The sequence below is a fragment of the Desmodus rotundus genome, chromosome 3 (genome assembly GCF_022682495.2).
Source record: "Desmodus rotundus isolate HL8 chromosome 3, HLdesRot8A.1, whole genome shotgun sequence".
NCBI classification, from domain to species: Eukaryota; Metazoa; Chordata; class Mammalia; order Chiroptera; family Phyllostomidae; genus Desmodus; species Desmodus rotundus.
Window position 1 is genome coordinate 41,169,674 of NC_071389.1, and position 27,163 is coordinate 41,196,836.

General features: G+C 42.1%; 1 protein-coding gene across 1 annotated transcript; it reads right to left on the reverse strand.

Annotated features, from left to right (window-relative positions):
- Window positions 1-25,457, reverse strand: LOC112297490 (cytochrome P450 2J2). The gene is made up of 9 exons (XM_053921591.1): window positions 25,167-25,457; window positions 17,981-18,143; window positions 15,227-15,376; window positions 14,675-14,835; window positions 11,683-11,859; window positions 9,528-9,669; window positions 6,957-7,144; window positions 3,939-4,077; window positions 1-441 (listed from the first exon to the last, which is right to left on the reverse strand). The coding sequence occupies exons 1-9, from the start codon at window positions 25,365-25,367 to the stop codon at window positions 263-265; spliced, it is 1,500 nt and encodes a 499-aa protein (XP_053777566.1). The 5' UTR covers window positions 25,368-25,457; the 3' UTR covers window positions 1-262.
- Window positions 25,458-27,163: the final 1,706 nt, after the last annotated feature.

Genomic DNA, 27,163 nt, shown 5'->3' on the forward strand with positions numbered 1-27,163 from the left:
TTTAGCAAGTTCAAGGCCTGATGTGATTGGTTTTATTTTAGGAATATCATTGCGGGTGTTTTCTAGAGATACATGATTTCCTTAAGGCTACACTGGAAGAGATAGAACTGGATTGGAATCCAGTTCTCTCTGATTCCAATGCTTACACTCTTTGCTCAAAGGCACCTCCACTATCCTCCCTCAGTTCAGAGAAGGTGGCCAAGCCTTTGGAGGACATGCCCATTCTTCTTGCTTTCCTTTTGCTTCTCCTTCCCTACCACCTTCATGCCCGAGGAACAGCACAGATATGGTAGTCAACTGGGGAGATGGTGAGGCTGGTTCTGAATTCCAGGCTCAGCTTCTCATTGTCTGGAGGCTTAAAGGTAAATTTTTGCAAAAGGGTGGCAAAGAAAATAAAGAGCTCAGACTTGGCCAGCTGTTCTCCAAGGCACGCCCGCTTTCCTGAAAGACAAGAACATAAGACCAGTTATGTTTCCAGCTGATGTCAGTGCCCAGCAGCGATTGAAATCTCCTACATCTTGCAAAACCTCAACAGAGGAAGGGCCTGCTAGGCCCTGGGGCTTCCTCTACAGAGGCTTATGTAATCTGACCATCACTGGCCTTAAGCAAAACACAGAAAACATGTGTATGGACTCATTGCAATGCCTTCAGGTGTCCGGCAGGTGAAGGTGCAGGGTGTAGGTGATGATAGAAGTGGGAGGCTTGGGTTGACCTAGTGGAGGTCTAGCCTGCAGGCTGTAAAAAATCAATGAACAAACAACAATGACAAAAGCAGGAAAAAGTTAATTTCTTTCAATCCTTAGAACAGTACTATCCAAAAGTATAAGCCAGTAATGTCCGAGCAGGGATTCTAAAGTATAAGGCATCTGTCCCTGAGATCACATTTTCCTCCTTAATGGTCGGGGACCCTGCTGACATGGATGGCCCTCTACATGGGAACTGCTTCAGCTCCCCTCCTTGAGCAGTCCTGATGCCTGACAGTCCTTCCCCCAAAGTGCCTTTGCTTCTAATGTGGGCCCTAGGCTGGATCCTTTACTCCACTCTCACACTTGGCCTTGTCTCGGCCACATCTGAGGCCCGGGTATGTGAGTCCAGAAGTGGAGGCAGAGGACAGAGATCCAATTCAACTCCTCCCACTTTCTAGACATGTGATTCAAGGCAAATTAAATTCTCTAGGCGTTAGTGGAAATGAGTGTTTACCATGGAAACTGTGTTTTATATAGTGCCTGAGCTACACACTGAATCCAAATAATAATATAGAGGGTAAAACAAAATATCTTAGTACATTTGCTGGATACTATTAAACATTCTAGTTGTAAAATAGCTTGTCAGTAACCTTGTCTCATTATAAAAAAATATCCAGAAGGATACAATTTAAAAGACTAATGCATGTTAATCATTTGGGTGGTAGCATTACTAAAATAGCTTTCCGTGTGTTACACTTCTATTCTGTGATACTTTCCACATTGTGCCCTTTATTCTGAAGTCATTAGAAATGTATAGAAAACTTGCAAGAATAATACAACACACTTGTTTCTCCTGAGTTATTTGAGAGAAAATTGCCTACATTACCCACAAACTCTTCAGTGTGAATTCCCTCAAACAAGGACATTATCCCTCATAACCACCAAATCAGAAAATCACCACCATCTGTCTTCTCTTCAGGTCTGGAGCAGACCTGAAGAGGTTTTGTCATTCTCCCAACAATGTCCTTCATTTAGTAAAGGATCCAGTTTAGCATCAGGAAGTGACTTTTCAGTGTCCATGACTTTGGCACTTTCTAAAATGACGGGCCCATTATTTGGTACATGTCTCTCATGTTGCTCATGATTCGGTTCAGGTTGTGAGGTCAGGCATTTCTGGTGGCCTGATCACCCAAGTGAGGCTGTGTTCTCTTTGCACTCAGTCAGGTGGGACATGACTTTGATCTGTCCCATTACTGGTGACCATAAAGTGGTGTCTAGCAATTCTCCCCTGTAAAATTATTCTTTTTCTGTTTGTAACTTATAAATACTACTTTGAGCCTATGTAAATAAACCAATCTTCAATGAAATAGTTTTCATTGCTCTTTCATGGCCAAATTACTAATTACTGTAATGGTTGCCCGATCAGGAATTTTTAAAGTTCCATCATTCCTTGTGCATTATTAGTTAGCATTGTACTAAAGGAAATGCATCCTTTCCTCCCTACTTTATTTATACACTCATTTATTCATGTTTTGTGAATTCACAAATTCTTATTTTTATTCAAAGAGGTAAAATCTGTTATTAGTGTTTTGGCCTCAAAATACTTGGGATTTGGCGCTAAATGAGCATTTGAGCTGGTATTTTCTTAATTTGGGGCACAAAAATGTTTCCCTGGTTCAGCTTATTTTATTTTACCAATAAAATATTCCTCCCCCAGCCTGGAATCAACAATTTTCACCAGAAATCCTGGTTCCTTTCAGTGGATGACATTATGCAGAAACCAAGATCTGGGCATTGGAAGAGCTCGTTGGTATCAGGCAGTGTTGCTCCCAGGGCATCTCAGTGGGTGGAGCTGGGAAACCTGTGTATGTATATAGTGTGAGTATATATGTAAATATGTACATCCATGTTTATGTCATTTACTTGTATATCTACCTATTTATCAGAAATCTGAGTTCATATCGACATCTGATTTCAGTCCAACACTACAGAGTTCGCTCTGTTATCTCCCTTCCCCTATTTGTAACTTCTTCCCATTATCCGCAGTATGTTTGCTTATTGGAGCAGCGTCCTGTGTGCATAACTTCTCTCCCTTAGGTGCCAAGGCCACGCTGTGCAGACCCCGCCTCATCGTGCTTGTGCTCTGATGCCCAGTCTATGATGCCGCTGTTCCCTCCCATTTGCAAATGCCCTTCTCACCCCAGGTGGGCTCCAACACCCCACAGTAGTCACTACGACACTCTCTCTCGTGTGTGCAATCACTTATTTTCTCCCTAAGTAATGCATAGTCAATGCAAAAATGGAAAAAAAGTGTGTAAAAGAACAGTATAAAAAGATGCCATAGTTAACCCCCCTAAGCCTCAGTTTCATTATGTCTAAAGTGGTGACAGTAACATGAACCTTGTAAGTTGACCTAGAACAGGAACAGTTGTTTTTTCTACTTCATTCACTGTCATATCCTCAGGGCTGACTAGTTGCACATAACAGCTCAGGGAATGTGTTAAGATCTAAGCAACTGGGAAATCACTTGAAATCATCCATGAAAATTACCTAATTCAACACTAGGAAACATACTAAGAATTTTTGTTATTCATTTTACAATGTTATAACACCCTTTTGGAACTGGCTGCCTTGGAAACGAGAGAGTTGGCATAGCACCCTCTTTTACACCATTCAAGTTGTTTACCATGCAAATGGATTACCTGGATTTATACAGAACCATTAAAATTTAAGGAGGCAAAAGGGGCGTGCATATACAGTAGAGTCCCATCCAACCCAGCCATGGCATCCAGAGTCTCTCCCGATGCCCACAATGATCAAAGCAGTAGCTCCTTTCCTTCTTCCTCCCCATCCCCTTATTATATTAAAAATTGGCTCCAGTTCCATGTGAGTGGGTAGCCCTTATAAAGAACTTGAAACATTTACAAACTCTATAGAGATGGCAAGTGTCCATCTGTTTTGTGAGCAAGAGGTGAGGCCTGAGTCTCTGTCCCCTGTGTTCTGGGGGACAGAACAAAGTGAAGCTGAAGTCTCCATCAGAGGCAAGCAAGGGCTCAGGAAGTGAGGGCAGCCTGAAGCAATGCCAGCCCTGGGGATTCTGAGGTGTAACAACAGTAGCAGGGAGTCACGCTGGGCAGGGCTATGTGGAGTGTGGAGACATTCCAACTAGAGCAAAGGATGATGGGGAAAAAAGCAGGTAAGGGCTGACAGAGGAACTCTGTATTCAGGCACTCTCATTGTTTTCAAACTCACCTATTGAGAAGGGCAGAAAGGCTTCCCTTTTCTTAAACTGTCCATTCTCCAGAAAATGCTCCGGATTGAATGTGTCAGGGGTGGTCCACTCTGCGGGGTCCCTGTGCAGTGCAGTCAGGTTGGTGAAAAGCATGGTGCCCTGGAGAAGGCAGCAAAGACTCAGGACAGGCTTCACCTATGCAGCACCCCTATGCAGCACTGACATGTCCCCTGCTCCCAAGCCAGAGCCTGACCATATCCTCACCCTTCCAATCCCACCATCTTCTGAGCCCAGCCATCCCCCTCCAACCTACCCAGGGCCCTAATCTTTGCCATGGTACAGCTTGCAATGATGGACAGAAAATGCCTCCTGGGAATTTACTAGGGAGGTGTGGCTCCTCTTGACTGAGCATGGATGTTCTCCACAGGGACAAGGCAGTGTAGGACTTGAGAGAGGACATGCGATGTAAGAGCTTTGCCAGTCAGTACTGTACCAACATCAACCCAGCTGCTCACCAAAGTGGTAACCATGGCAGTGCTAGCAAGGTGAAAGGTGTTCCATTCACCCCTGTGTCTCCCATTCTCTGCACAGGAGGTCAGGTCACCCAGGAAAAGGAACCACTGTCCATGCAAGTACAGGGCAAGGAAGCCAAGGTCCTCCTTAAAGCCTTCCTTTCCCTCATTGTGCCATCATGTCATTCTTCAGGGAGGCTGGTTGATTTTACTGCAGATTTCTCTGGATTCTGTCCCCTCCATCCGACGTCTGCTGTCATTGTCCAGGCTCTTTACTACCACCTTACTGTCTATACTCCTGTAACCGCTGGCTAACTGTGCCCCTTGTCCTCTCCGCTTTCAATCTGCTCCACACTCTGACAGCAGAGTGAGCTTCGAATATAGGATTAATTCATGTCATACCCATCTACCCACCCACCTACACCTCGAACTTGAGAGAACCCTTCATTAGCTTCCCATCACTCTGAGGTGACAGATCCATTGTCTGGCCCCTGTCTGGGCCACTCTCTCTCTCTGCCTGCACTCCCATTACATTGGCCTCTTTGAGCTTCTCAGACAGCCCTGTTCCCACTCACTGCTGTACCTTTTTAAATGTTGTTTACAGTATCTGAACGTCTTTCCTCCTCATTTTGTCACTGAGTTAACCCTTCAGAATCACCCTTATTCTGCTGTCCTCACTCAAACATCACTTCCCTTGGAAGCCTCCTCGGACCACTCCTGCTTCCACTCCCCTTTCTAGTCAGCCTTCATGTTTACAGAAACCTGAGAGTGTTTTCAGGGGGGCAGTCATCGTGGTTTCTAAGTATGTACTTGTGTGGTTATTTTCCACAGGGTCATTTTCCCAGGCCTGAGCATTTTGGTGCTTAATGAACATTTGTTGATTTAATTAAGAATAACTGCTATTTTAAGTAATTTCTCTACTCAGCTCTAGATTAATGTTTTACATGCATGGCCTCCTTTTACTTCCACCTGTGAGGTAGGTTTCAGGCATTTTACAAATAACGAAAAGGAAGCTCTGAGATGTTGAATAACATGCCCAGAGTCACATAAGGAACGGAGGTAGAGCCGTGATTTGAACGTCGAGGCCTATATGACGTCGAAGCCATGGCTCCGAGCCTCCAATATGTAGTAACTTAGGTCTCTCAGTTCTCAGGATGGTTATTGAAGTTGACCCATTAAAAATCAGGGGTAGGACTGGGATAGTTCCCTGGAGATTAAATGAATTGCTGTAACAATGCAAGCAGCACCTATGAATTAATTTAGACCTCAGCCTTCACCTACAACATGGTGTCAGCAAGGTCAGTGAATGCAATAGCTACAGGTATGGCTGCTTTTCCTGGGTCTGCAGGGACAGTGACCAAAACGTGCACAATGGGTAAGTCCTCCTGGTTCTGGCTCTAAACTTGTCTCCAGGGAGGACACATGCAGAGGTACACAGACAACCAGAATGGACACACAGAGGTCCACCAAGGTGGTGAGAAAGCAAGGGAGCTGTAAATGTGCAGTGTGCAGAGAGGGCACCAGGGGGCACAGGAGAGCTGTCTGCTGAGATCATACACCTGGAGGGCAGAGATGAGAATTTCCTTTGTGAGACCAAGGAATTGAACCGGGAGGAACTGAGAGCAATCCCAAGATGACTCATTTAAGGTCAAAGTAAAACAACTCCTGGATGGAGAACACGATGTAGTATTAAAAAGGTGTGCCCGGATATCAGAAGAGATCTGGTTTTTGAACCCAATCCTCATCACATTGTAGTTGAGAGACCTTACACAAGTGAATCACTGAGCCCTGATTTCCCAATTTATATAACAGAAATAACAGACTTAAACTGAGAACTGATTAAGCATTCTGAAAGAGCCTATGTATTCCATGGGACATAGTTACTGCTTAGTAAGTGTTAGTTCCTTCTCTTCTTTTCTGATACTGAATATTGAGCACACTTGGTTTGGGTTCTCTCATGGGAAAGACACCCCCACCCCCACCTCCCAAGGGGCTGCAAGTAAAAGCTGAAACAACACCTGTGGGAATATTATGTTAGATGTTGGCCCAGGTGGTCTCAGTTGTCCCTACACATTTTCCTATTCTATAACCCCAGCACTGTGAAGGAGAATTTTCCATAGTAAGTATGGCAGGTCCCTAGTCCTGAAAGATGCTCTACCAAGGCAAAGAAGAAAATTGCATGGCAAAGTTTGGCTAAAATGGCTGCCTGCCATACCTCCACAAAGATTCATAATTCACATTTTACAGTAAAAACACAGATATCCCACAACAAAGAAAACCCAGTCTTTGCTTACACATGTTTGACCTAGGAATCCGCCTTCCCCTCCATAATAACTCTTAATATCTAGTTGAACTAATGTTCTAAAGGCCACACATGAAGAAAATAATTAATACTGAAAGGAATAATATATGCTGCTCCCCATTTAAGTGAATCCCTCTGACAAGAATCCATGTCACTTTTCAGTTTCAGATTCCTGTCATTTAAAAAGATGAGCTTGAAGATGTGAGGCTGGAGTCCCTAATTACCTTGGGTAGGTAGTGTCCAGCCAAGGTGGTATCAACTGTCACTTTCCTGGGCACATTCAGGGGCACGACATTTCCCATTCTCTGCACCTCATGGACCACGGCATTGGTGTAGGGCATGAGCTCCCGAGAAGCCATGCTGGCCTGCTGCGACTGGCCAAGCACTCTGTCTATCTCAGCGTGCACTTTTTCTGGAAGAGAAGAGAAAGTTCTATTATTCTATAACTTCCCTTGAGCCTGGTTGAGCTAAGGAATGGAGTACCTAGTGTCAAAGTGCCGACCACTGTAGCAGGCTCTATGGACTCTTGTTTCTCAAGGTGGTAGGTGGAGAGTGGAAAGCAGGCCGTGGGACGGATCAATTCTAGTTGAACATTTTTGCTCTAGGAAATTACGGCCGCAGTTACTTAAACTCTTTGAGCCTCAATTTCCTCTTTGTATTAGTGAGACTGAATCTACCTCCATCTTAGGGATATTTAAGATTTATATTACCTGCTTGAGGTGAGCACCCAAATAATAACAGAAACTGCTAATTGTCCCCCAATATGTTTTTTTTCCTTTTTCTACAATATGGATTTTAGTTGGATATTGGTTATCAGGGCAAATCCTCCATCTCCCAGATTCCCCATTTGACTAAGAGTGATCACGTGATAAGTTCAGACTAATGGAATGTGTGTAGGAGGAATGTTTAATAGTTGGACCGTGCCCTTCCACCTCGTCCCTTCTCCGTGGTGGAGAAGCAGCCTTCGTGGGGAGCAATATCTGCCGCGCCAGCGAGGGCATCGTTTTAGACACAACCCAGCAACACCACACTGGAGAGGTGGAGCCCAAAGGGCTCTGCAGAGTGTGGTCAACGTTTATACCTGGGAGCAATGAAGTTCTATTGTTTCCTACTTTTCTGTTCATTGAACAACATTTTAAATGCTGATAAAATACATATAACATAAAATTTATCACTTTAACTTTTTTTTAAGTGTATAGTCTAATATTGTTAAGGATAGTCACATGGTTATGCAACCAATCCTCAGAAGGTTTTTAAATGCAGACCTGAAAGTATGGTGATTAACCAACAACTCACCCCTCTCCCTTAGTTCCCCAGCCTCCAGCATGTACCCTTCTGCTTTCTGTTTCTATGAATGTGACTACTCTCGATACCTCACACAGTGGAATCACACAGTATTTGCCTTTGTGTGACTGGATTATTTAACTTAGCGTGATGTCCTCGCGGTTTATCCATGTTTCAGCATGAGTCAGAATTCCCTTCCTGTTTAAGGCTGAGTGATATTGCATTACACTCCACATTTCCTTTATCCTGGCATGCATTGCTGGACACAGTTGCCACCTCCTGGACACTGTGACTGATGCTGCTATGAACATGGGTGTGAACTTCTGTCATCTTCAGCCATTATTATTTTGGAGCCTCTATGATAGAGACCAAGTCTGTATCCTAACTAAGCAGCTTTTAAACTTTAAAAAACATAATGTAATGCACAGTTGCAAAGGCATTCTGCATCGTGGCTCAGGAGATGTATATATTCGCATACACACATCCTTAGTACATGGGAAGCTCTCTGATCTTTTCTATTTTTATTTTAGGAAAAAAATTGGTTTTGATCCACTAAATTCATGTTACATCCCTTTCATAAACTGGTACCCACAGTTTAAAAAACTGTACAATAACAAATCTGATCTCTCTCCTGGGACCTGGAGAAAGAAAAGTGTTTCCAACAGTCACTGTCCTCGAATGAACTACAGTTTGGGAGGAAGATGTGGATGTGATGTGCAATAAACACAGCATGGAGGTGCAGTAGGTCATCTCCAGAGAGAAAGAGTGCTAGTCATTCCCATGGGACTGGAAAACCTCGGAAGAGAGGCAGTGTTTAGCAGATTCCTCAAGCAGAGCTAGTGGCTTACCAGGCAGAAAATAAAGGAAACATATTCTTGTAGAGGGAAGAGCTGGTGCGACGACACAGAAGCATAACAATGACAATGCAAAGAAAATGACATGTGATTCAATGACCACTATGCAGCGTGGGTGGAGCTGAGGTTGGACAGGAAGTAAGAGGCACATCAGAGGGCTTGATATCTCAAACTGGGAAGTTTGAACATTATCTGCAGGGCAATGGAAGACAGAGCTTCAAAGGAGGGAAGGCTAGGACCAGGTTTCTTTTCCTTCTCCCCCTTCCTCCCTCCCTCTCTCCCACCTTCATTCCTTCCTTTCTTTTGTTTTTTTTTTCCTTTTGTATTGTCTGACATCCACCCCCCCCAGAACAAAATTTCACGTGAGGATGTAACTCTCTCCTGGAATTCACCACAAAAACAATTAATTTCACTTTTTTCCCTGCTAGTTTTGTGTTTCCTGAGGGCAGGGACTCTGTGTTATATTTGTATTGCTGGGATCCATCACAATCATGACAGAAAAATTGCCGAATGTGCCCATTCACAAGTCCACGTGGCCTCGTGACCATCCTAGCCATCTTTCCAGTCTGCCATGCCATCTTCTGCTCCCACCTTTGGGGCAGCACGCTCCAGGAGGCAGCACTGGGTGCTGGCTCAGGACACCACTGACATGCTCACCTTGGATTTCTGGGTAGAAGGCCATATAAAGCAGAGCCCAGCGCAGCGTCGTTGCAGTTGTCTCCATGCCAGCCAAGAAGAGATCCAGGGTGATTATGATGAGGTTTTCCTCATGGAAACTGGAAGTAGCATTGCTCACATGCTAGAAAGCACCATGCTTATTAGTGGATATAGAGGGTTCTCAGTTATCACAGTACAGAGCGACTTCATCCTAGGGAGAGCATCTGGGAGGAGGGGGCCCTCGGAGGAACAGCTTTCCCCTTTGGTGTCCTCAGGAGACAGTCTCATTACAGCAATATTGTTAGCATGGTCCTCCCCAAGTGCTGCAAGCTTTTGTTAGTTTGGGTGAATGAAAATCAAAACTAGTTTTTAGTGCCTATAATTTGGGAGAAGCAATTAGTACAGTGGAGAGAGAAGGTATTTGTACAGTGGGGAGATGGACTTGGGTTCCAAAATCAGCCACAGCGTTCACTATTTCTGTGACACAGGGCAAGTTGCTTCACCTGCCTGTGCTTCAGTTTCCTGTTTTATAAAATAGAAATAACAAAACACGCCTCTGAAGATGACATTAGGAATCGTATGAGAGGCAAAGGGTACACAGCAGATACTCAACAATATTTATACTGATACTAGAAAGAATAATTTAATTCTATGTACAACAAGTTTTGTATCTCACTGAATGTTTTTCTGGTAGGTGAAAACTCTCTGAATCTACCAATCATTCCTTAGGACAGCCCATCATCATTACCACCTTCCTCCGAAAGCCTCATTTTGTCAATATTCCTCTTAAGTGAGTCCCGTGCCTGCACACCATAGAGCAAGTGAAGTCTCCTCCTCTGAGCAGAAATCAATGTTTCTATTAATATCTTGCCAATAAGGTGAAATAAGAAAGGGGATGGGAAGAAATCCACCATTCTGCCAACTGCCACAGGAGGAACAAATAATGGGATAGTCAAAAATTACACAACTAATGCGATGAAGTACATTCATCAGAAGGAGTGCCGTTTGAAACACCACACATCCAACTTGGCTCCCCCTCCCTATTTCTTTCCTACCATGTTGAACAGTGGGCAATACGGGACCCCATTTGAGCCTTGAAGGTAAACTCTGGCGTCCAGCTCAGCTTCCCTTGTGTTCTGTCTTGGGGAAGCAGGGAGGGGTAGGTAATTGGGCACAGGCCCAAGTCATAATAAAAGAAAGCTTGGAGGCTCAAGTCTTACTTTTCCTTTTTTACATAGGTCCTTCAGGTATGGGTAGCAGGTAGAGACTAAAAGAAGAAAAGGCAGAAATTTTGGCATTCCCAAGGCCTCAAGCCAAATGTCACTGAACCCCTATCTTTACTTCTAATTGCTTCATCCAACCTAAGTTATAAGTTAATATTACTCTCTTTTTTTTTTAGATTTTATTGATTTCTTTTTAGGGAGAGGGGAAGGGAAGGAGAACGAAGGAGAGGGAGAGAAACATCTACATGTGGTTGCCTTTCACATGCCCCCTACTGAGGGGCCCTGCAACCCAGGTAGTGCCCTGACTGGGAATGGAACTGGCGACCGTTTGGTTCCCAGCTCACTCAATCTACACCAGCCAGAGCAAGTTAATGCTGCTCTTACACTCTATGAAATCCTGCCTCTATTTTTACTCCCCTGTTGTATGTTCAACCATGAGTCACAAAGATGCCCATGTCTAATCTCTGGAACCAGGAGATGTTATGTGGAAAAAGGGATTTCATGGATATGATTAGGTTAAGGGTCTTGATATGGAAAGATAATCTGGAGAATCCCAGTGGGCCCAACCAATCACAGGAGGCAAGAGTGTTGTAAGGGGAAGGTTTAAGGATGTTAGTAGTGAAGATGCTACACTGATGGCTTTGAAGGTAAAGGAGAGGGCCATGAGGCAAGCAATACAGGCAAACTCTAGAAGCCAGAAGGGTCAAGGAAATGACTTCTCCCCTAGAGCCTTCAAAGGAGCCAGCCTTGCCAACACCTTGACTTGAGCCCATTCAGACTGCTTTCAGACCTATGACCTCCAGAGCTGGAAGAGAACATATGTGTGCTGTTGTACGCCACTAAGTTAATTTGTTACAGCGTCCACAGGAACCTAGTACATCTCCATTTGTTCTTCAAAAACAAAGCACAGGAAACAGCTATGGTTTTCTCACCTTCTCCATTTCCTTGAGGTATGCATCAATAAAATCTCTTGTTTCATCAGGATTCCACTCTCTCTTGTGCTTTTCAATCACATGAGAAACAAACAATTTCAGCTTCTCCCATTTGCTGAGGAGTGCTTGGTGGGGTCCGGGAACGAAGTGCATTATCCGTGGAAAGATATTATAGAGCTAATTGAGAAAAACAAAACAATGACGGAGATGTCATGGTCCTAGTCTCCTACTTTTTAAGACAGCAGAAGTGTTCCTCTTCTAGAGCTTGTTTGCCTACACTCGGACCTTGACTGTTCTTCTCTCTCTCATCCCTCTTTTTATCCTTCCAGCAAAGCATTTCAGGGCTCCATGCAAAATATATTGTTTCAGAGCATTTCTCACCACCCCAACTGCTTTGTCTCCTCCAACAAACCACTGTCCCTTGTCTGCATGCTGTAACAGCCTCTAATAGTTTTTCTGATTCCATTCTTAACCCTATTACCAGTCTCTTTTCCACAAAACTGTAGAGTGATCATTTAACAGTTGAATCCAGTGATTTTCAACCAGTGTGCTGCAAGAATTTTTAAAACATGCATACCTGATTATTTACTCAGAGGCATGGAACTTTTTTCCATAGATTGTAAAATAGAAAACAAAACATGACAGCAACCAACACAATAGCTGTCCAGTGTGAATGAATCAAAATTATACCTATTTTTGTCAGATCAGCCAAAAATATGTATTTTGGTGCACTGCAGAATTTTAGTAATTAGTTTACATGTGCCATGAGATGAGAAATGTTGATAAAAACTGGTTTAATAGGATCATTTCACTTTTTGTTTATCAGTTCTTCAATGACTCCCCAAGACACACAGGTGAACTGCTACATCATTCTCTAGGCTTCTCTAGGCATCAAAGCTCTACATAGAGGGTCCCTGCACACACCTGCCACTCTCCGCCACCTTACCTTCTCCTGTCTGCCCCACTGGTCTCTGTAAGGGCATCAAGGATGTTTCTGTTTAGGCCTTTGCATTTGCTAATTCTTCTGCCTGGAAGGCTCTTCCTTTGAAATCTCTGGAACTCCAGCCCCTCCCTTCATTGAAGTGCTGCTCAAATGTCATCTACCTGGAGCAGCCTCCCCTAGTGATCCAATAGGTAGAGCACCCTGGTCACCCTCTTTCCATCCCCTTATTCTGTCTTATTTTCCTTCATGGCAGTTAACACTCTTTTGTGATATATATAAATATATCACAAAATATGTATACATATGCATATATACATATATGTATATATGTATGTGTGTGCATGTTTGTTAAACATATATATGTATTCGTTTGCCCCCACTAAGGTAATCTCCATGTAGGCATTTCATTTTTAATGAAATATAAAGTTGGTTTTGAATATATTTTCTCTAATAATAACCTAGTAGGAAACAGATAGCATAGCTTAATGGAAAATCACCTAGACTTACTACATGAGGTAGGTTTGGCTAATAGCTCTGTTGCTTTCTAGCTCTACTACTTTGGTGATAATAATAATGAGGAGGAGGAGGAGGATGTAACTTGATGCTCCGTAGTTGTACTAGTTGCTGATGGGGCCCCAGGGCTATGCTGGTGGCCAAATGACATAAAGTCTCTTAAGCATCTAACCCAGAACTGGTGCATCAGTATGTGGATTTGCTCACACATTCTCTTACCTGCCTGCACACACCATGATGCTTCATTTCATCTTTAAAAGATTGCTGTGAAAATTAACTCAGATAAAATATGTGCAGATGTCCATCGAAGTGCCTGGTCTATTTTGGGATTCTAAGAAATGGTTATTAACCCTACTCTGCTGTCCCTAGTTAACCCACATTAGAAATTTCATTTTCCTGGGGAAAGTCAGCTGCGTACCCTGAACTCTCATGACTTCCCGGGTTCTGTCTTAATAGGAAGAGCAAAAATGGAGTTGCTGAGTTGGGGACTACCATGTCTGGAAGTGAGAACAAGGGATTCAAAAATAACTTCGACAAAAATAATAAAAATAACAGCTCACATTCATTACGGCCTTTGCATGTGCCAGGACTCACACTAACATCTTTCTCCATTTTGGTGGATCCACAGAGCTCCAGGCAAAGATGCTTGGCAGGAATAAAAAAAAATAAACCTGTTTCTAGATACCAGAGAGGTGACCTCCAGACTTGGCGCTGATTTTTACCTAGACCTGCCTTCCAAATCCAAATGGTGGCTGAGAGACCAAGAAGCTTCACAAAATTTTTGACAGACTCAAAGGCCCCCAGGACAAAAATGGAGTGCAGGGCCCACCAAGGAAGGGGTGAAGTTTGACCCCCCAAATGCCTTTACCCTATGAAATTAGGAAATTGATGATACCCTGCTGATGGGCATGAAAAGAGGGTAACAGCTTTGGAAACCTGGCATCTTTTATGTTCAGGTTTATATATGGCAGAGAAATGAATGGATGTATTCACATGAACAATTGTACTAGAATGTTTATGGTAGCTTTACTTATAACATTTAAAGCCTGGAAATAACCCAAGTGTCTCTCAATAGAGAAGAGAGTAGCAAACAGCGGCATATCCATACAATGGAATACTATGCAGAATTTTTAAAAAGAGCAACTAATACAAATGAACCTCAAAACAGGGTGCCCAGGGGGAAGCCAAGCACAGAAGAAAACTTCTGAGACAGGATGTCTGAGATGGCTGGGTTAGGGAGGGGCATGGATGGGGGTACTCAAAGGCAATGACACACTTGTCCTTTTTAACCAAAAAAATGTAAGTGTACAGGTATACAGCATGTGAAGTTCACTGCTTCACATGAATGTTAAAAATGTTCTTTGCACATAGTAAATATTTACTTATGTTATCTACAATGCTATAGACACAGGTTGATTTCAAATAAGTTTGTGTTGAGCTCAATTTTAAAGGGTTATACTGTAGCTTAAAAAAAAATCCTGCGCCTGACATCAGCCCCAGCATCTTTAACCAAGAAATGAAAAGAGAAACCCTTACCTGGGACCACACTGACGCCTGTAGACGTACGACCTCATCTGTCAACTTCAGCATTTCCTGAAACTGATCATCCTGGTACTCAAAGCGCTCCCCAAAGGTGATGGAGCAAATAACATTGGAGATTGCATTGTTGATCTTGAAGTGAGGGTTAAAAGGCTGTCCTGGAGGTGGAAGAAAGGGTAGATCCTTTAGATTGGTTTGCTTCTGTTTTCTACTGAGAGTCTACATGACATATGACATCCTGAGGACAAAAACACACCTGAGACTCTGGCCACAGCACCCTAGCCTGTGTCGGACATACAGCAAATACTCACTTAGTGCCTAGGAAGTCAAACTGGTGACCAGGGTTTAAAATCAATGATGTCTTTAATGCCCTTCTTGTGCTTAATTCTAGAGCTCCATGAGGGCAGGGCCACAGTTAGGTGTTCAGTTATATCACAGAGCCCAACATAGTGCTGGGCACAGGACAGGCATGTAACTACTGAATTAGTATCTGTTCAGTGAATGACAGGGCCACAGTCTCCTGCACCTGTCCTAGAGGAGGACACTCACCATTCTCCTCCTCCATTGCCAGGGCAAGGTGATAGACCTCCTCCTGTATGCGCTCATCTAAGCTCTTCTTTCCTAAACCAAAGTTCCTTAGTGTTGTCAGGGTGAACCTTCTTTGCTCCTTCCATATCTGGCCATTGGACATGATCAGTCCTGAAAAAAAGAGAGCCAGCATTATGAAAAGAAAGCCAACATAGGTTATGGGAATTTGTGTGAGACTGTAGAAAGGGAAAGGCCATTAGGCAGTTGAACAGTATTCAGAGCAATCATCCCAGAGCAAGAATAGAAGTGCTTGCATGTACTGGTTGGTGGCAATAACAGGCACGCTGGTAGTTTTTATGCATTATGTACTTTAGTACGCACTGAAACTCTGGGAGGTAAATACAATGATCAACCCCTTTCCAATTTTGCAGATGAAGAACCTGAGGCACAAGGGATAAAGTAAAGTTTGCAAAGACACACAGGATTAGTAAGCAGCTGAGCAGGCATTCAATTTCACGTGTACCTGACTGCAAAGCCCATGCCTTCATTACTCGTCACATAGTCATATTTAAGGATTGATGTTGTGCTACACACTGAGAATGTGCCCATAGGTAAGAAAATCCATATTTGTAAAGAGGCGAGGCTTTAATGAGTCTTATAGGAGAGGTCCCATCTCAGCTGAACCTTCATAAATGAAGAAATGACTGAAGAAAGCAGAGGGGTGAATATCCCGCACAGGCAAAGGAAAAGACAGCATCTGGGTGTGTTCAACAGACCATCACTTCTCGTGTAACATGGGGAAGGCCACACTCCTTTCATTCTTCACTTCCAGAGGACTCTTCAACTCCTTTTAATGTCTGACTTTGGCTCTACTCTCTCAGTGGAATGGCCCTCCTTGCTGTCAAATCCAGGGTTACTTTTAACCTCATCTTACTTGCCTTTTCAGCAACATGAGACACTTTTTTCTTGAAACACTCTTTTCCAATGGTGTTCAGGACACTACACTTCCCAGATTATTTTTTCCAATCCCCTGAAAGCAGAGAAAGTCCCATATTTCTGGCTAGTTCATCTTCTACCCAATTCTGGAATGATGGAGTTCTTTGAGATAAGATCTTCTCTTCTTACACTTTACTCCATTTCTGGAAAATCTCACACCTAAACATTTAAATAACATCTATTGATAGTACCTTCTATTTCTATGTCTGAGCTCCAGACACAGATATACCACTGTCTGCTTGACTTTACCAACTTTAAAGGCATTTCAAACTCAGCATATCCATGATGGAGTTTATGCTTTTCTCTGTACAACTCCCCAACCAAGCCAAACTAACCTTGTCCTCCAAATGTCCTTTCTTTATATCCATATACCTGTTCAGATGTCTACCTAAACACTTCATTCTCCCTCTATTCCCCTTTCTTCTAGGTCATCATGTCCTACTGGCTTTACCTCCTGAATATATTAAGTCCATGTATGTTCACTGCCACTGTCCCAGTTTAACCTAGTGTACTGCCCTGTCTTGCTACCTTCCTAGTCCAAGCTATCACCTTCTCTAACCTAAAATGCTGCAACAGACTCTTGCTTCCTTTATTTCAGTCACTACATTGCAACCAAAACAAGTTTTTAAAATGTACAATGTCTACATGATGATTCCTTTCTCTACTGAAAACCATTTAAGAGCTTCTTTGTTATTAGGATAAAACCCAAAATTCTTATCAGGAACTTGCATAAAGTATTCCTGGCCAAGCTCTGCAGCTTCATATCCATTTAATTATTCCATTTTATTTCTTGCCACATCAGCCACTTATTCATTTCTTCAAGTTCACTGTGCTTCTTCTCACCTCAGGGACTTTTTATATTCTATTCCGTCTGCCACTTTACTTGATTGCTTCTTTACTTGATTAAATTAATTGTCACTTATATTAGTTTTTCCTGAATCCCAGGACTAGATTAGATAATCCTGATAAGTGTATTCTGCACATATCTACAAATAGGCTTTAAATTATTACAGTTGGATAATATAGTCTTTCTCTCTGAATAGAACTTGACTTACATAAGAACATGGATTTATTTCTCTCCCACACATTGTTTTATTGCTGGTGCTTAGCACTGTGCTTCATACTGCAAATAATAGAGTAGATGGATGTAGAGTTAATAGATAAAATATTTCAAAGAGGAACGGGAAGCATCTGATAAAATCATGCTTTGGTAGAGTAATAAATTTGAGTTTTTCGTTTAGATTTTTAAATGTTTAAGTTTATTCAATGATAATGTAAACTATTCATGCCAAACTGTTTAAATGTACACTGGAAGGCTTCAAATAGCCTGTGGACACAGCCTTAATGATAAAGCATAAGGACCTACAGTCAAGGAGAAGAAATGACAAAACCAGAGGAAGGAAGCAGATTCATGTCCCCGATCCTAGTGGAAGAATCTGCACTGGGAGACCAGAAGGAGACAGTGTATTGGCTCTTGCAGTGCATCACGGAATGCTGCATTGTTTATCAAAGCCTGGCCACTTGTTTATCAAAGCGCTCACAGTGAGTTCATGCAGGAGACACAGTTTATTCTAAATCCCTGACATTAGGGCTGACCCAGTGCAATACTCAGAGAGGGAGCCTTTGTAGGGAAATGAGAGCATCAAGCTTCCACTAAAGGCAGAAATTTTATAATGGGCGTGGTTTCTAGGGTGTGCTGGAGAGGTCTAGTCACCGAGGCACCATTAATAGACCTTAGAATTATTAAACATACACATCTGACATTGGTCAAAACCTTACCATTTTTCTTAACCATCCGTTCTCGAATGGGGGATACGGGGCGTTCGACAAACTTGTGACCCTGGTGGACAAGGGCCTCTTTGATTAGGGGCAATCCAGTTACAACAACTGTAGGCAAGTTACCAAACTTCATGCTGAAAACATTCCCATATTTCTTCACATACTGAAAAATAAATAGTAGGTGTGAATATTCACATCTTTGCATGTCCAAGAAAGAAGGAAGGGTGTGTAGCTGGAGGACTTGAATTGAGAGCATGGGCATGTGCCCTCTTTCAGCTGACAAGAACGTTTCTACCTCTTTTATTCTCCTCCTCTTCTCAACTAGACTTGGATTTAATTCACTATAGGACATGTACATACCTTATAAAACATTTTTTCATATATTCAACCTATATGAATTCAGTGAGCATCTTCCACTGTCCTGAAAATGAGTTACGAAGATATAACTATAATAAAATAAACAAGGTCTCTAACCCCAAGCATCTGAGAGTGTAGTGAACAGAGAATTCAGCACATGTGGCTCACCAAAGAAGGCTGACACCTGTGTAGTGTAAGTCAGGAGTAGCAAGCACAGATTTCTTACTGAATCATATCTGTTTAAACAAAAGAGAAGTCCCCTTTCTCAACATGTGCTCTGGAAGACAGGAAATTCATTCCAGGGTGTGGCGCAGGCATGAGGAAAAGCACTCTAGCTTGGAGCTGTGAGTGAATCATAGCTCTATATATCACTGGATGTGGGCTCTTGAGAAAATTGCCTCATTTTTTTGAGCCCCAGCTCCCCAGCTTTAAAAGGCAGAATATGACTCCTCCATCAATGGTTCTGTGAGGAAGAATGGGAGAGGCAATGTGAAAGGAACTTTGTTTTCTGGTATCTGGTGCACAGCTGCTTGAGTCTCTGAGGAATGAATGTGCCCTGTGGTGACAGTGAGCACCAGAGCTCAGGGATGTGAGGGAGGAAGCCACTCCTGGTCGCAGATGGACCCAGCCACTGGGTACCACGTTAAGCATCTTTCAAGTTTTATCTAATTTAATCTCACAATACCCTACAGTAGTAATGATTTCCCTTGCCTTTCAGAAAATGAAAACAAGTCATAGCTAAAGTAATGTAGCCAAAGTGACAAAGCTATTGAGTGGTGGAAGGATTTAGCAGGCATTGTGTCAGATTCAAGGAAAAGAACATCTGAGGTGATGCCAGGACTTAGAGTTGAGTGGGGTCCTTAGAGTTTAGTGAGAGTCAGAGAGTGAAAGTGAGAGTGACAGAGGGGCAGAGGGGAGAATGGAAGAGTGTGTGGCTGTGTCATGAGAATGCACAAAGGTGCAGGTATGTAGAAGATGGGTTACATGATAGGGAACGGTCACCCATCAGAGTCTTTCCTGACCAGCCTATTCAAGAGAGGACTCTTGGTAAAGCCTGCCCCTGCCTCTGGTCTGCTGGTCCCCTGTCTAGGTGCAGACAGGGGATCTAATAGAAGGGGTCTGTTTCCTCTAGGTTTCTGGGCCCTCTTCTCCATGATGTCTGTGCACTGGTGCTCCCCCATGTGTCCGTTATTTCCCTAGACCCCATCACACCCATGGAGCAAGTGCAATGCATTTGGTCACATTCCACTACCCTTCTCCCACAATATATTTACAAAGAGACATGCTACTCAGCCTCATAAAGGAAGAAAACTCTACCCTTTGCAACGGCATGGATGGACCTAGAGAATATTATGCTAAGTGAAATAAGCCAGTCAGAGAAAGTCAAATACCATATGATTTCACTCATATGTGGCATCAAATGAACAAACTGAATTAACAAACAAAATAGAGACAGACTCATAGATAAAGGGCAGGCTAACAGCTTTGGGGGTGCGGGTTAGCGGGTAGAGGAATCAAAAAAATGAAAAAGGACACTTGGACATGGACAGCAGTGTGGTGATTGGGGAGGAGGGGGATGAGTGGAGGTGGAAGAGGGCATAAGGGGGATATATAGTAATGGGAAAATGCAATAAAAAATAAATTTAAAAAATCAAGACTGAACTAAGTCCTTCCATTGTTCTTTTGGGCCAGAATCTTCTACCGGTCTTTGTTCATCTCTAGCACAACATACCCTGTCTTGCTAAAGGGCAGAGCCAAGATTCCATCTCAAGCTAGTCTGCTTCTAAGAAACTACAGGGATATCTTGTTGAATGCTGGGGTAAACTTCTTAGGCTTTACAAGAAGGGTTTCTTGACTACTTCAGCATATTCAATAAGGATGTTTTTACAACAGCTGAAAATCTCAGATTATGCTAAATGACAACCTAGATTCTCAGCCTGTACTTGGAAGGGAGTCTGTACTCCATTAGTATTTACTGAAGGATTTGTTCAGATTTCTATCTCTACTCGTTCTATGCCCCTGCATATGAATAGTCCAAGATTACTGGATGACAAACTTTTATGGTATGATGAGCTGTGTAAACATGGGTAGGTCAAAGGACCCCCTGAGACCCTGGTGATATCCAACAACTGTTAAATACACCGTGCTGGTCATTGTGTTATTGCTGTACATGGAAATAAATGTACGACTCAGAGGGAATTTCAGAAGACTTTGTAAGATAGGCCATACTTTTTAATGTATAACATTAAACAAGTCATTTAAAAAATAGAGAGTAAAGGAATGGATGTGGTTAAATATCAGATCGTTGAGAAGGCTAACACAGGCTTACATTCAAAAAAGAACATAGAAAAATAGAGAAAAGATTAACATAGGAGCTATATGAGGGGCAAATAAAAGTACTGAGAGACAGGAAATTCAAATGTGGGATAAAAATTTCAAATGAGAATTAACTAATTAGGTGGAGCAAAATAAATATTTAGAACAAAGAGCAATTACAAGTGGAGGTTGAGTGATAGAGGAGTTGAGTGAGACTCTACTTGCTCTTTGTACTTACACTCCAGAACCATCAGGACAGAGACACAAAGAAATGGAATAAAAAGAAAGATAGCACTAATTCTCAATCCCAGCAGCTGTAGGCGGGAGGACCCGCCCCTCTGAACTCCCACCAGCAGCGAGCAGTGTGTGTGCACATGCGCGCACGCATGTGCCTATAATTCCAATAGACAAAAGGAAAGTCTTTTGTGTATTTTACTGAGGTTTAACACCTTTCCACCAATATCTATGTAGTATTTTCTGAATTTTTATGTTGATGTTTTCTAAACATTTTTTGTATCCAAAAGTTCAACTTCTTAATTTATGGATATGTAGAAACCCAAATGAAGTGTTACAAATGGGTATCACTTTACTTTTATTACACAGGACTATGAAAAGACACAGACCAAAGTCCCATGGAGGTATTGCCGAGAGTTTGTGTGAGTGTGTGTATATGTGTGAGTGTGTGTGGGTGTGTGCTGGGGTTGTGGGTGCAAGAGGGGTAAGGTTCTTTCTCATTCACAAAAGTGTATTTCAAACCATCTCAAAGTGTGTCTATTGCTCTTATAGTTACAAAATATTTTTATCCAATAAAGCAAAAGAGAAAAAGAAACTTAAGGAAATAAGAAATGAAACTTGATAGCAGTGCTTCTTAACTTTTGTGTCCTTTAATCCTTTGAAAATTTAGTGTATGCCATGGATCTGCTCTCCAGTAAAGTCCCGTAAACATGAAAACTTACGTGTGCAGATTCAGGTGTTCACCAGTCCCCTGGGGCCCATGAACTCCTGATTTCTACTCTTCTACAGAGATATGGAGGCACCCCTCCCCATGGAGCACATATGGGAAGATCTCTGACTTCAATCTCCCCCACAGTAAGGAAGAGGCTACCCTAGCCATCCTCATTGTCCCTATGCCCCTTCTTTCTAGCCTGATGAAAATGGAGGATGGAGTCCTGTGGGGGTTCTTATAAGCAACACACTGTGTGGAGACCTGAAGAGAAGGGGGAAGACCAGAATAGCACTGCAGGGGCATTAGAACCTAAACTGACATTTGAACCACAATCCACAAAAGTCAAAATTCTGTGCATAAAACCATTGAAATCCTGCCAAAGTAAAAGATTTACATAGTATCCAGAACATATAACATCATACACAAAATATCCAGGATGTAGTCCAAAATTATTCGCCTCATTAAGAATACAGAAAATCTCAACTTTAATGAGTGCACACCAAGACTGAGATGATACAGGTGTTGCAATTATAGGATAAAGATTTTAAAACCGCTGTTATAAATGTTTTGGTAAACAAATGTAAACACTCTGCAAAATGTAAAAATAAGAATTCTTAACAAAGAAAAAGGAAATACACATAAAAACCAAAGAGAAACTTTAGAAGTGAAAAATACAATAATCTAAACCAAAAAAAAAATACTCAATAGAGTAACTCAGTTGCTGAGGGGTGACAACAGATGAATCAGCAAAATTGAAGACAGGTCAATAGAAAATTTGGAAAAAACAGAAAAGAAAACGCAGAGTCAGGGAACTGTGTTAGAAAAACAAAAGATCTAACGTTTGTGCCATCACTGTCCAAGAGTCCCAGAAATAGAGAAAAAGTCATGTGGAGTTGAAAAAATTATGTGAGGAAATAATGGCTGAAAATTCTCATATTGGAGAAACCTACAGATTCCAGAGTCTCAGTGAACCCAGTCAAAACAAAGAATTTAAGACCCAGAGATATCATAATCAAATCTCTGGAAACTAAAAACAAATAAAAAGTTCTGAAAAGCAGGCAGAGAAAAACAACTCATTGCTTATAGGATACAACAATTTAAATGATAGCAGATGTCTCATCAGAAAACATGGAAGCCTGAAATAGGTAGTACAACACTTAAAATTGTTGAATGAAAGAAACTGTAGACCTAGCATCCTATATCCCTTGAAAGTGTACTGCAGAAATAAAGGTGAAATACATTATTAGATGAATGAAAGGAAAGAAAGTGTTTTGCTAGCAAACCAGCTCTAAAAGAATGATTAAAGGAAGTCCTTGAGATACAAGGAATAGTAATGGTAGAACACTTAGAACACTGGGAATGGACAAAGAGCAACAGAAAAGGATAAACAAATGGCAAAACATAAGAAAATATTCCTCTTGAATTAAAAAAAACTGTTTCACAGTTAAAAGCAAAATTATAATATTGTCTGATGTGGTCCTCAATGGATATAGAGGTAGTATTTAAGACATTTATATTATAAAACAGGGAGGCTAGGCAGACCTAAACTGTCACAAGTTATCCCTATTCCCTTGAAGTGGTAAAATGTGGAGACTACGACCCTGCAATAAGCTAAGTACACAAATTGCAATCTCTAGAGCAACCACTTAAAACAAAATACAGAGACATATACTCAAATCACTAAAATAAAATAGAATCTTAAAAAAATGTTCAAGTGACCCACTGGAAGACAGAAAAGAAGAAATAGGAATAAAAAACAAGAAACATAGAAAAAAATCAAATGGCACACTTGTTTCAACATATCAATAATTACATTAAATATAAATTACTTAAATTCAGCAATTCAAAGAGACTGACAAAATAAAAAGATGACCCACGTATATGGTGTCTATAAGAAATTCATTCCAAATGTAATGATATAAGTAGGATAAAAGTGAAAAAGTAGAGAACCATACACCATGCAAATAGTGATAAAAAAAAGAGCTGCATTGATTATATTATATCAGAGAAAGCAAAGTCCAGGCAAAAAAAATCACCAGGGATGAAGAAGGCTGTTATCTAATAATTTATGAGTCAGTTGGCCAAGATAACATGACAAATATAACCTTTATTCACCAAGTAATCAAGCTGCCAAATACATAAAGGGAAAATAAAGAGAGAAATAGACAAAGCTGTAATTAGAGTTGGAGATTTCGACATGACTCTCCTAGTAACTTGTAGAACCAAGAGATAAAATGTGAGAAAGGGTATAGAATTAAACAACACAGTCAAGCAATACAAATCTAATGGACATATTAAACACTCTGCCCAAAAACAGCAGAATACAGCTGACCCTTGAAGAACGGCAGGATTAGGGGCTTGGACGTAATGCACACTTGGAAATCCACGTATAACCAGCATGTTTTTTTTTTTCTCTCCAAGCATGCTTGAGACTGGATCTGGAGTCATAAAGCCAACCTTAACATATTTTTAAAACTTGAAATTATACAAATTATGTTCTCTGACCATAATGGAATCAAAATGGAAATCATTAGCCAAAAGAAAACTGGAAAACTTCCCAATTCTTGGAAATTAAACAATACATTTCTTCAAGTAGGCTACAGATTTAGGAGCCTAGCTTTAAAATTCGGTGACTAATGCTGTTAGTGTTACTAGGTGGGTGTTCCTCCCAGAAACGGATAAAACCTTCCCTATCAGGACTTGAGTATATAGGCAGATGCTTATAGTGCTCCAGGCATTCCTAGGGGATCTAATCTTCTTGCATATCTACTCTGAGTCATGTTACTATTGACCCTGCACTGTTTTATTTCTTCTTCCAAAACCACCTACCACAGTGTTGCCTCTCAGCAAGGAAACTGTGTTGAGAGGCAGAAAACCAGTTGAGGATTGTTGAGCAAGTGTTAGATGCTGGAGAAAATTTTAAGGATTTCAGAGTGGCCCCAGTTAGGGAGCCCTGATGGGAGATTACTGTAAAGGAGGGGAAAGAGGTCCTAAGGGTTCCAAGTGGCTTCCAATGGAGACTGAACCTGCTAAGGAGAAGCATCCTGGAGCGCTAAGAAAATCCAAGCAGAGGAAAGACAGTTTAGCGTATTGCATGATTACTCGGAGACAGGTGACTGCAGAACACAAGGCGCTCAGTCATGGGCATGGTGGGAGCAGTTCAGTTGAAAAGTGGTGTGGATTTAGGTGGTATTGCTATTTTACACGTGGGAAATGGACCATGAAAGGGAAAGTGCAGCTTTTCCCCCACAAGGATACCAATATTAAAGAGGACAAGGTCATCATATTACAATACGATGTTCTGATAACATTTAACAAGACACCGTTAAATGAGTTGAAGACTGGAATCTGCCTAGCATACAATGGTAAACAGTTAACAATATTTCATCCCTAGGAAGGGCAGGTGGGATCCTGCCAGTTGAGGAAAATGAAGCTCCAACTCGGTTTTGCCAGAGGACTGGCATTAGCAGCAGAGCCCCCCACCCTCCCTCCCTCAGTCCCCGGAATGGCCCTCCGCCTGCAGGTCATAGTCAGAACTCCGGGTCCAGCACCAGAGCCTGCTCCTACCTTCTGCAGGGACAGATGCGGCTGCTTAAAACCCAGTAGGAAGGAGTTCCCAAAGAAAGGCACACTCCTGGGCCCTGCCGGGTAGTTCTTTGGGAGCCTTCGTCTTTTGAAGAAGTTTGCAAGGACCAGGAAGACGACTGCACCCAGCAAGAAAGTGCTGGGATTGAGCGCCCTCCAGAAGGCAGCCACTAGGGAGCCCATCACCCTGAACCTGGCTGGGCCTTCTCGCTTCTCTGTGATCTGAGCAGGTGATTTTCTGGTCTGTCTCTGTCAGTGCAAACCCTTCAGCACTGCCCCTCTGTACTCTGCCACACCCCTCCCCACCCAACTTGGTCCTGACCTTCGCCCGGCCCTGCCCCCTGTCACCAAGGGTGAGCTCTGCTCCAGCTTCCTCTATCCCTCCCCGCCCCTCCTCCTCTCCCCACCCAGCCGTGCAGCGGGCAGGGGCTGAATAACAGGGAGAACTCTCACTAGTCTTGGAAAGTGTTATCCTGGGACTGCTTGGCTTTTGCCTTGTGGTTTCAAGGCATTTCAGAGAGGGTCCCAGACATTTGAGCTCCTTGTTCTCCAATCACGGTCCCACAGGAGGTACTGGGATCTGAAAGGTGCCTAGTAATCAGTCAAGCCAACAGAAGCAGCTGACATTTCTTGGGCACTTACATGACAGACAGCGCACTTGTTGCTTTATACACATTACTTCACTCTCACAAAATTAGGTGATGCTCTTCTTAGTCTCATTGCACACAGGTGAAGTAGTGGTGAGTAAATGAAACCACTGGCTTGCAAAACATCTAATGGAGGTAAGAGTCTGACATCAAAGCTCCTAGCACTGGCCCTAGTCCTTGATAGGTGATTAAGGCTGAAGAGGTATGTTTCCAAAGTCCAGAGGGAGATACTACTCAGACCTTTGCTTTTGTCCTTCCACGCTACATCTTTTTGTTTACTACAGTTTTTATCCGTGCATACAATGTTGGGAATATTAATATAACTGTTATTTTGAAAGAATTAGTATAGAACTGTTTTAAGAAGAACCTCAGTATTCCGTGTTTGAGATCATTCCCGGTTGCTACGTGTGGCTTTAGTCCCTTCGCTTTAACAGCTATGTAGTATTCTGTAATTACACTGCAGCTCTTTAAATTGAGTGTCCGGTGCAGAACATAATGATTCGATATTTGCATACATTTGGAAAATGACCGCCAGAATACATCTAGTTAATATCTGTCACCATACATAGTTCCCAAAATTGTTCTCGTGATGAGAACTTGTAAGATCTACTCAGTCTGTTCCGAACTTTCAAAAATGCAGCGCGGCATTACGAACTATGGTGGCTGTGCGGTGCTTTCCACCCCAGGACTCGTTTATTTTATGACTGCATGTCTGTGCCTTTTGACTCCTTCATCCATTCTGCCAACCTCCCACCCCCTGCCTTTGGGAACCACCAATCTTTGCACTGTATCTCTGTGCTTGTTTTCTTTTTTCACCTTTGAAGACTCCACATGTAAGTGAGATCTTGTTATTTGTCTTCCTCTGTCTGACTTATTTCACTTAGCATAATGCCCTTGAGGGACCCATGATGTCACAAACGGCAAGATTCCATTCCTTTTTAATGGCTGAACAATATTCCATCGCATATGTATGTGCTGGAATATGTATAGTATTTATATACATGTATATATGTATACCTAATATATTTATTTATATTAAATGTATATGTATGTATACATATATATGATGGAACATGTATATATATTCATATATACACACACATAATAATTTCATTATTCATTCATCCATCAGCAGACATGTAGGTTGGTTCTGTCTCTGGGTTATTGTAAAGGACACTGCAAAGAACATGGGGGCACATACGTCTTTTCAAGTTAGTGTCTTGTTTTCTTCAGATAAGTATCCGACAGTGGAATAGCTGGAACATATGGAGTTGTGTTTTTACAACATCATTTCTTTACCCATTTCCACACTGTGAAAATTTGTTACTTATC

Bases quoted from the DNA above. Each gene is read 5' to 3' on its own strand.
- LOC112297490 (XM_053921591.1), bottom strand. From the start codon at position 25,367: ATGGGCTCCCTAGTGGCTGCCTTCTGGAGGGCGCTCAATCCCAGCACT. The intron at 15,377-17,980 runs GTAAGGTTTTGA...TCTTTTTTTCAG, and splicing joins ACGGATGGTTAAGAAAAATG to GACTGATCATGTCCAATGGC. The intron at 9,670-11,682 runs GTGAGAAAACCA...GGTGCTTTCTAG, and splicing joins ACCTCAAGGAAATGGAGAAG to CATGTGAGCAATGCTACTTC.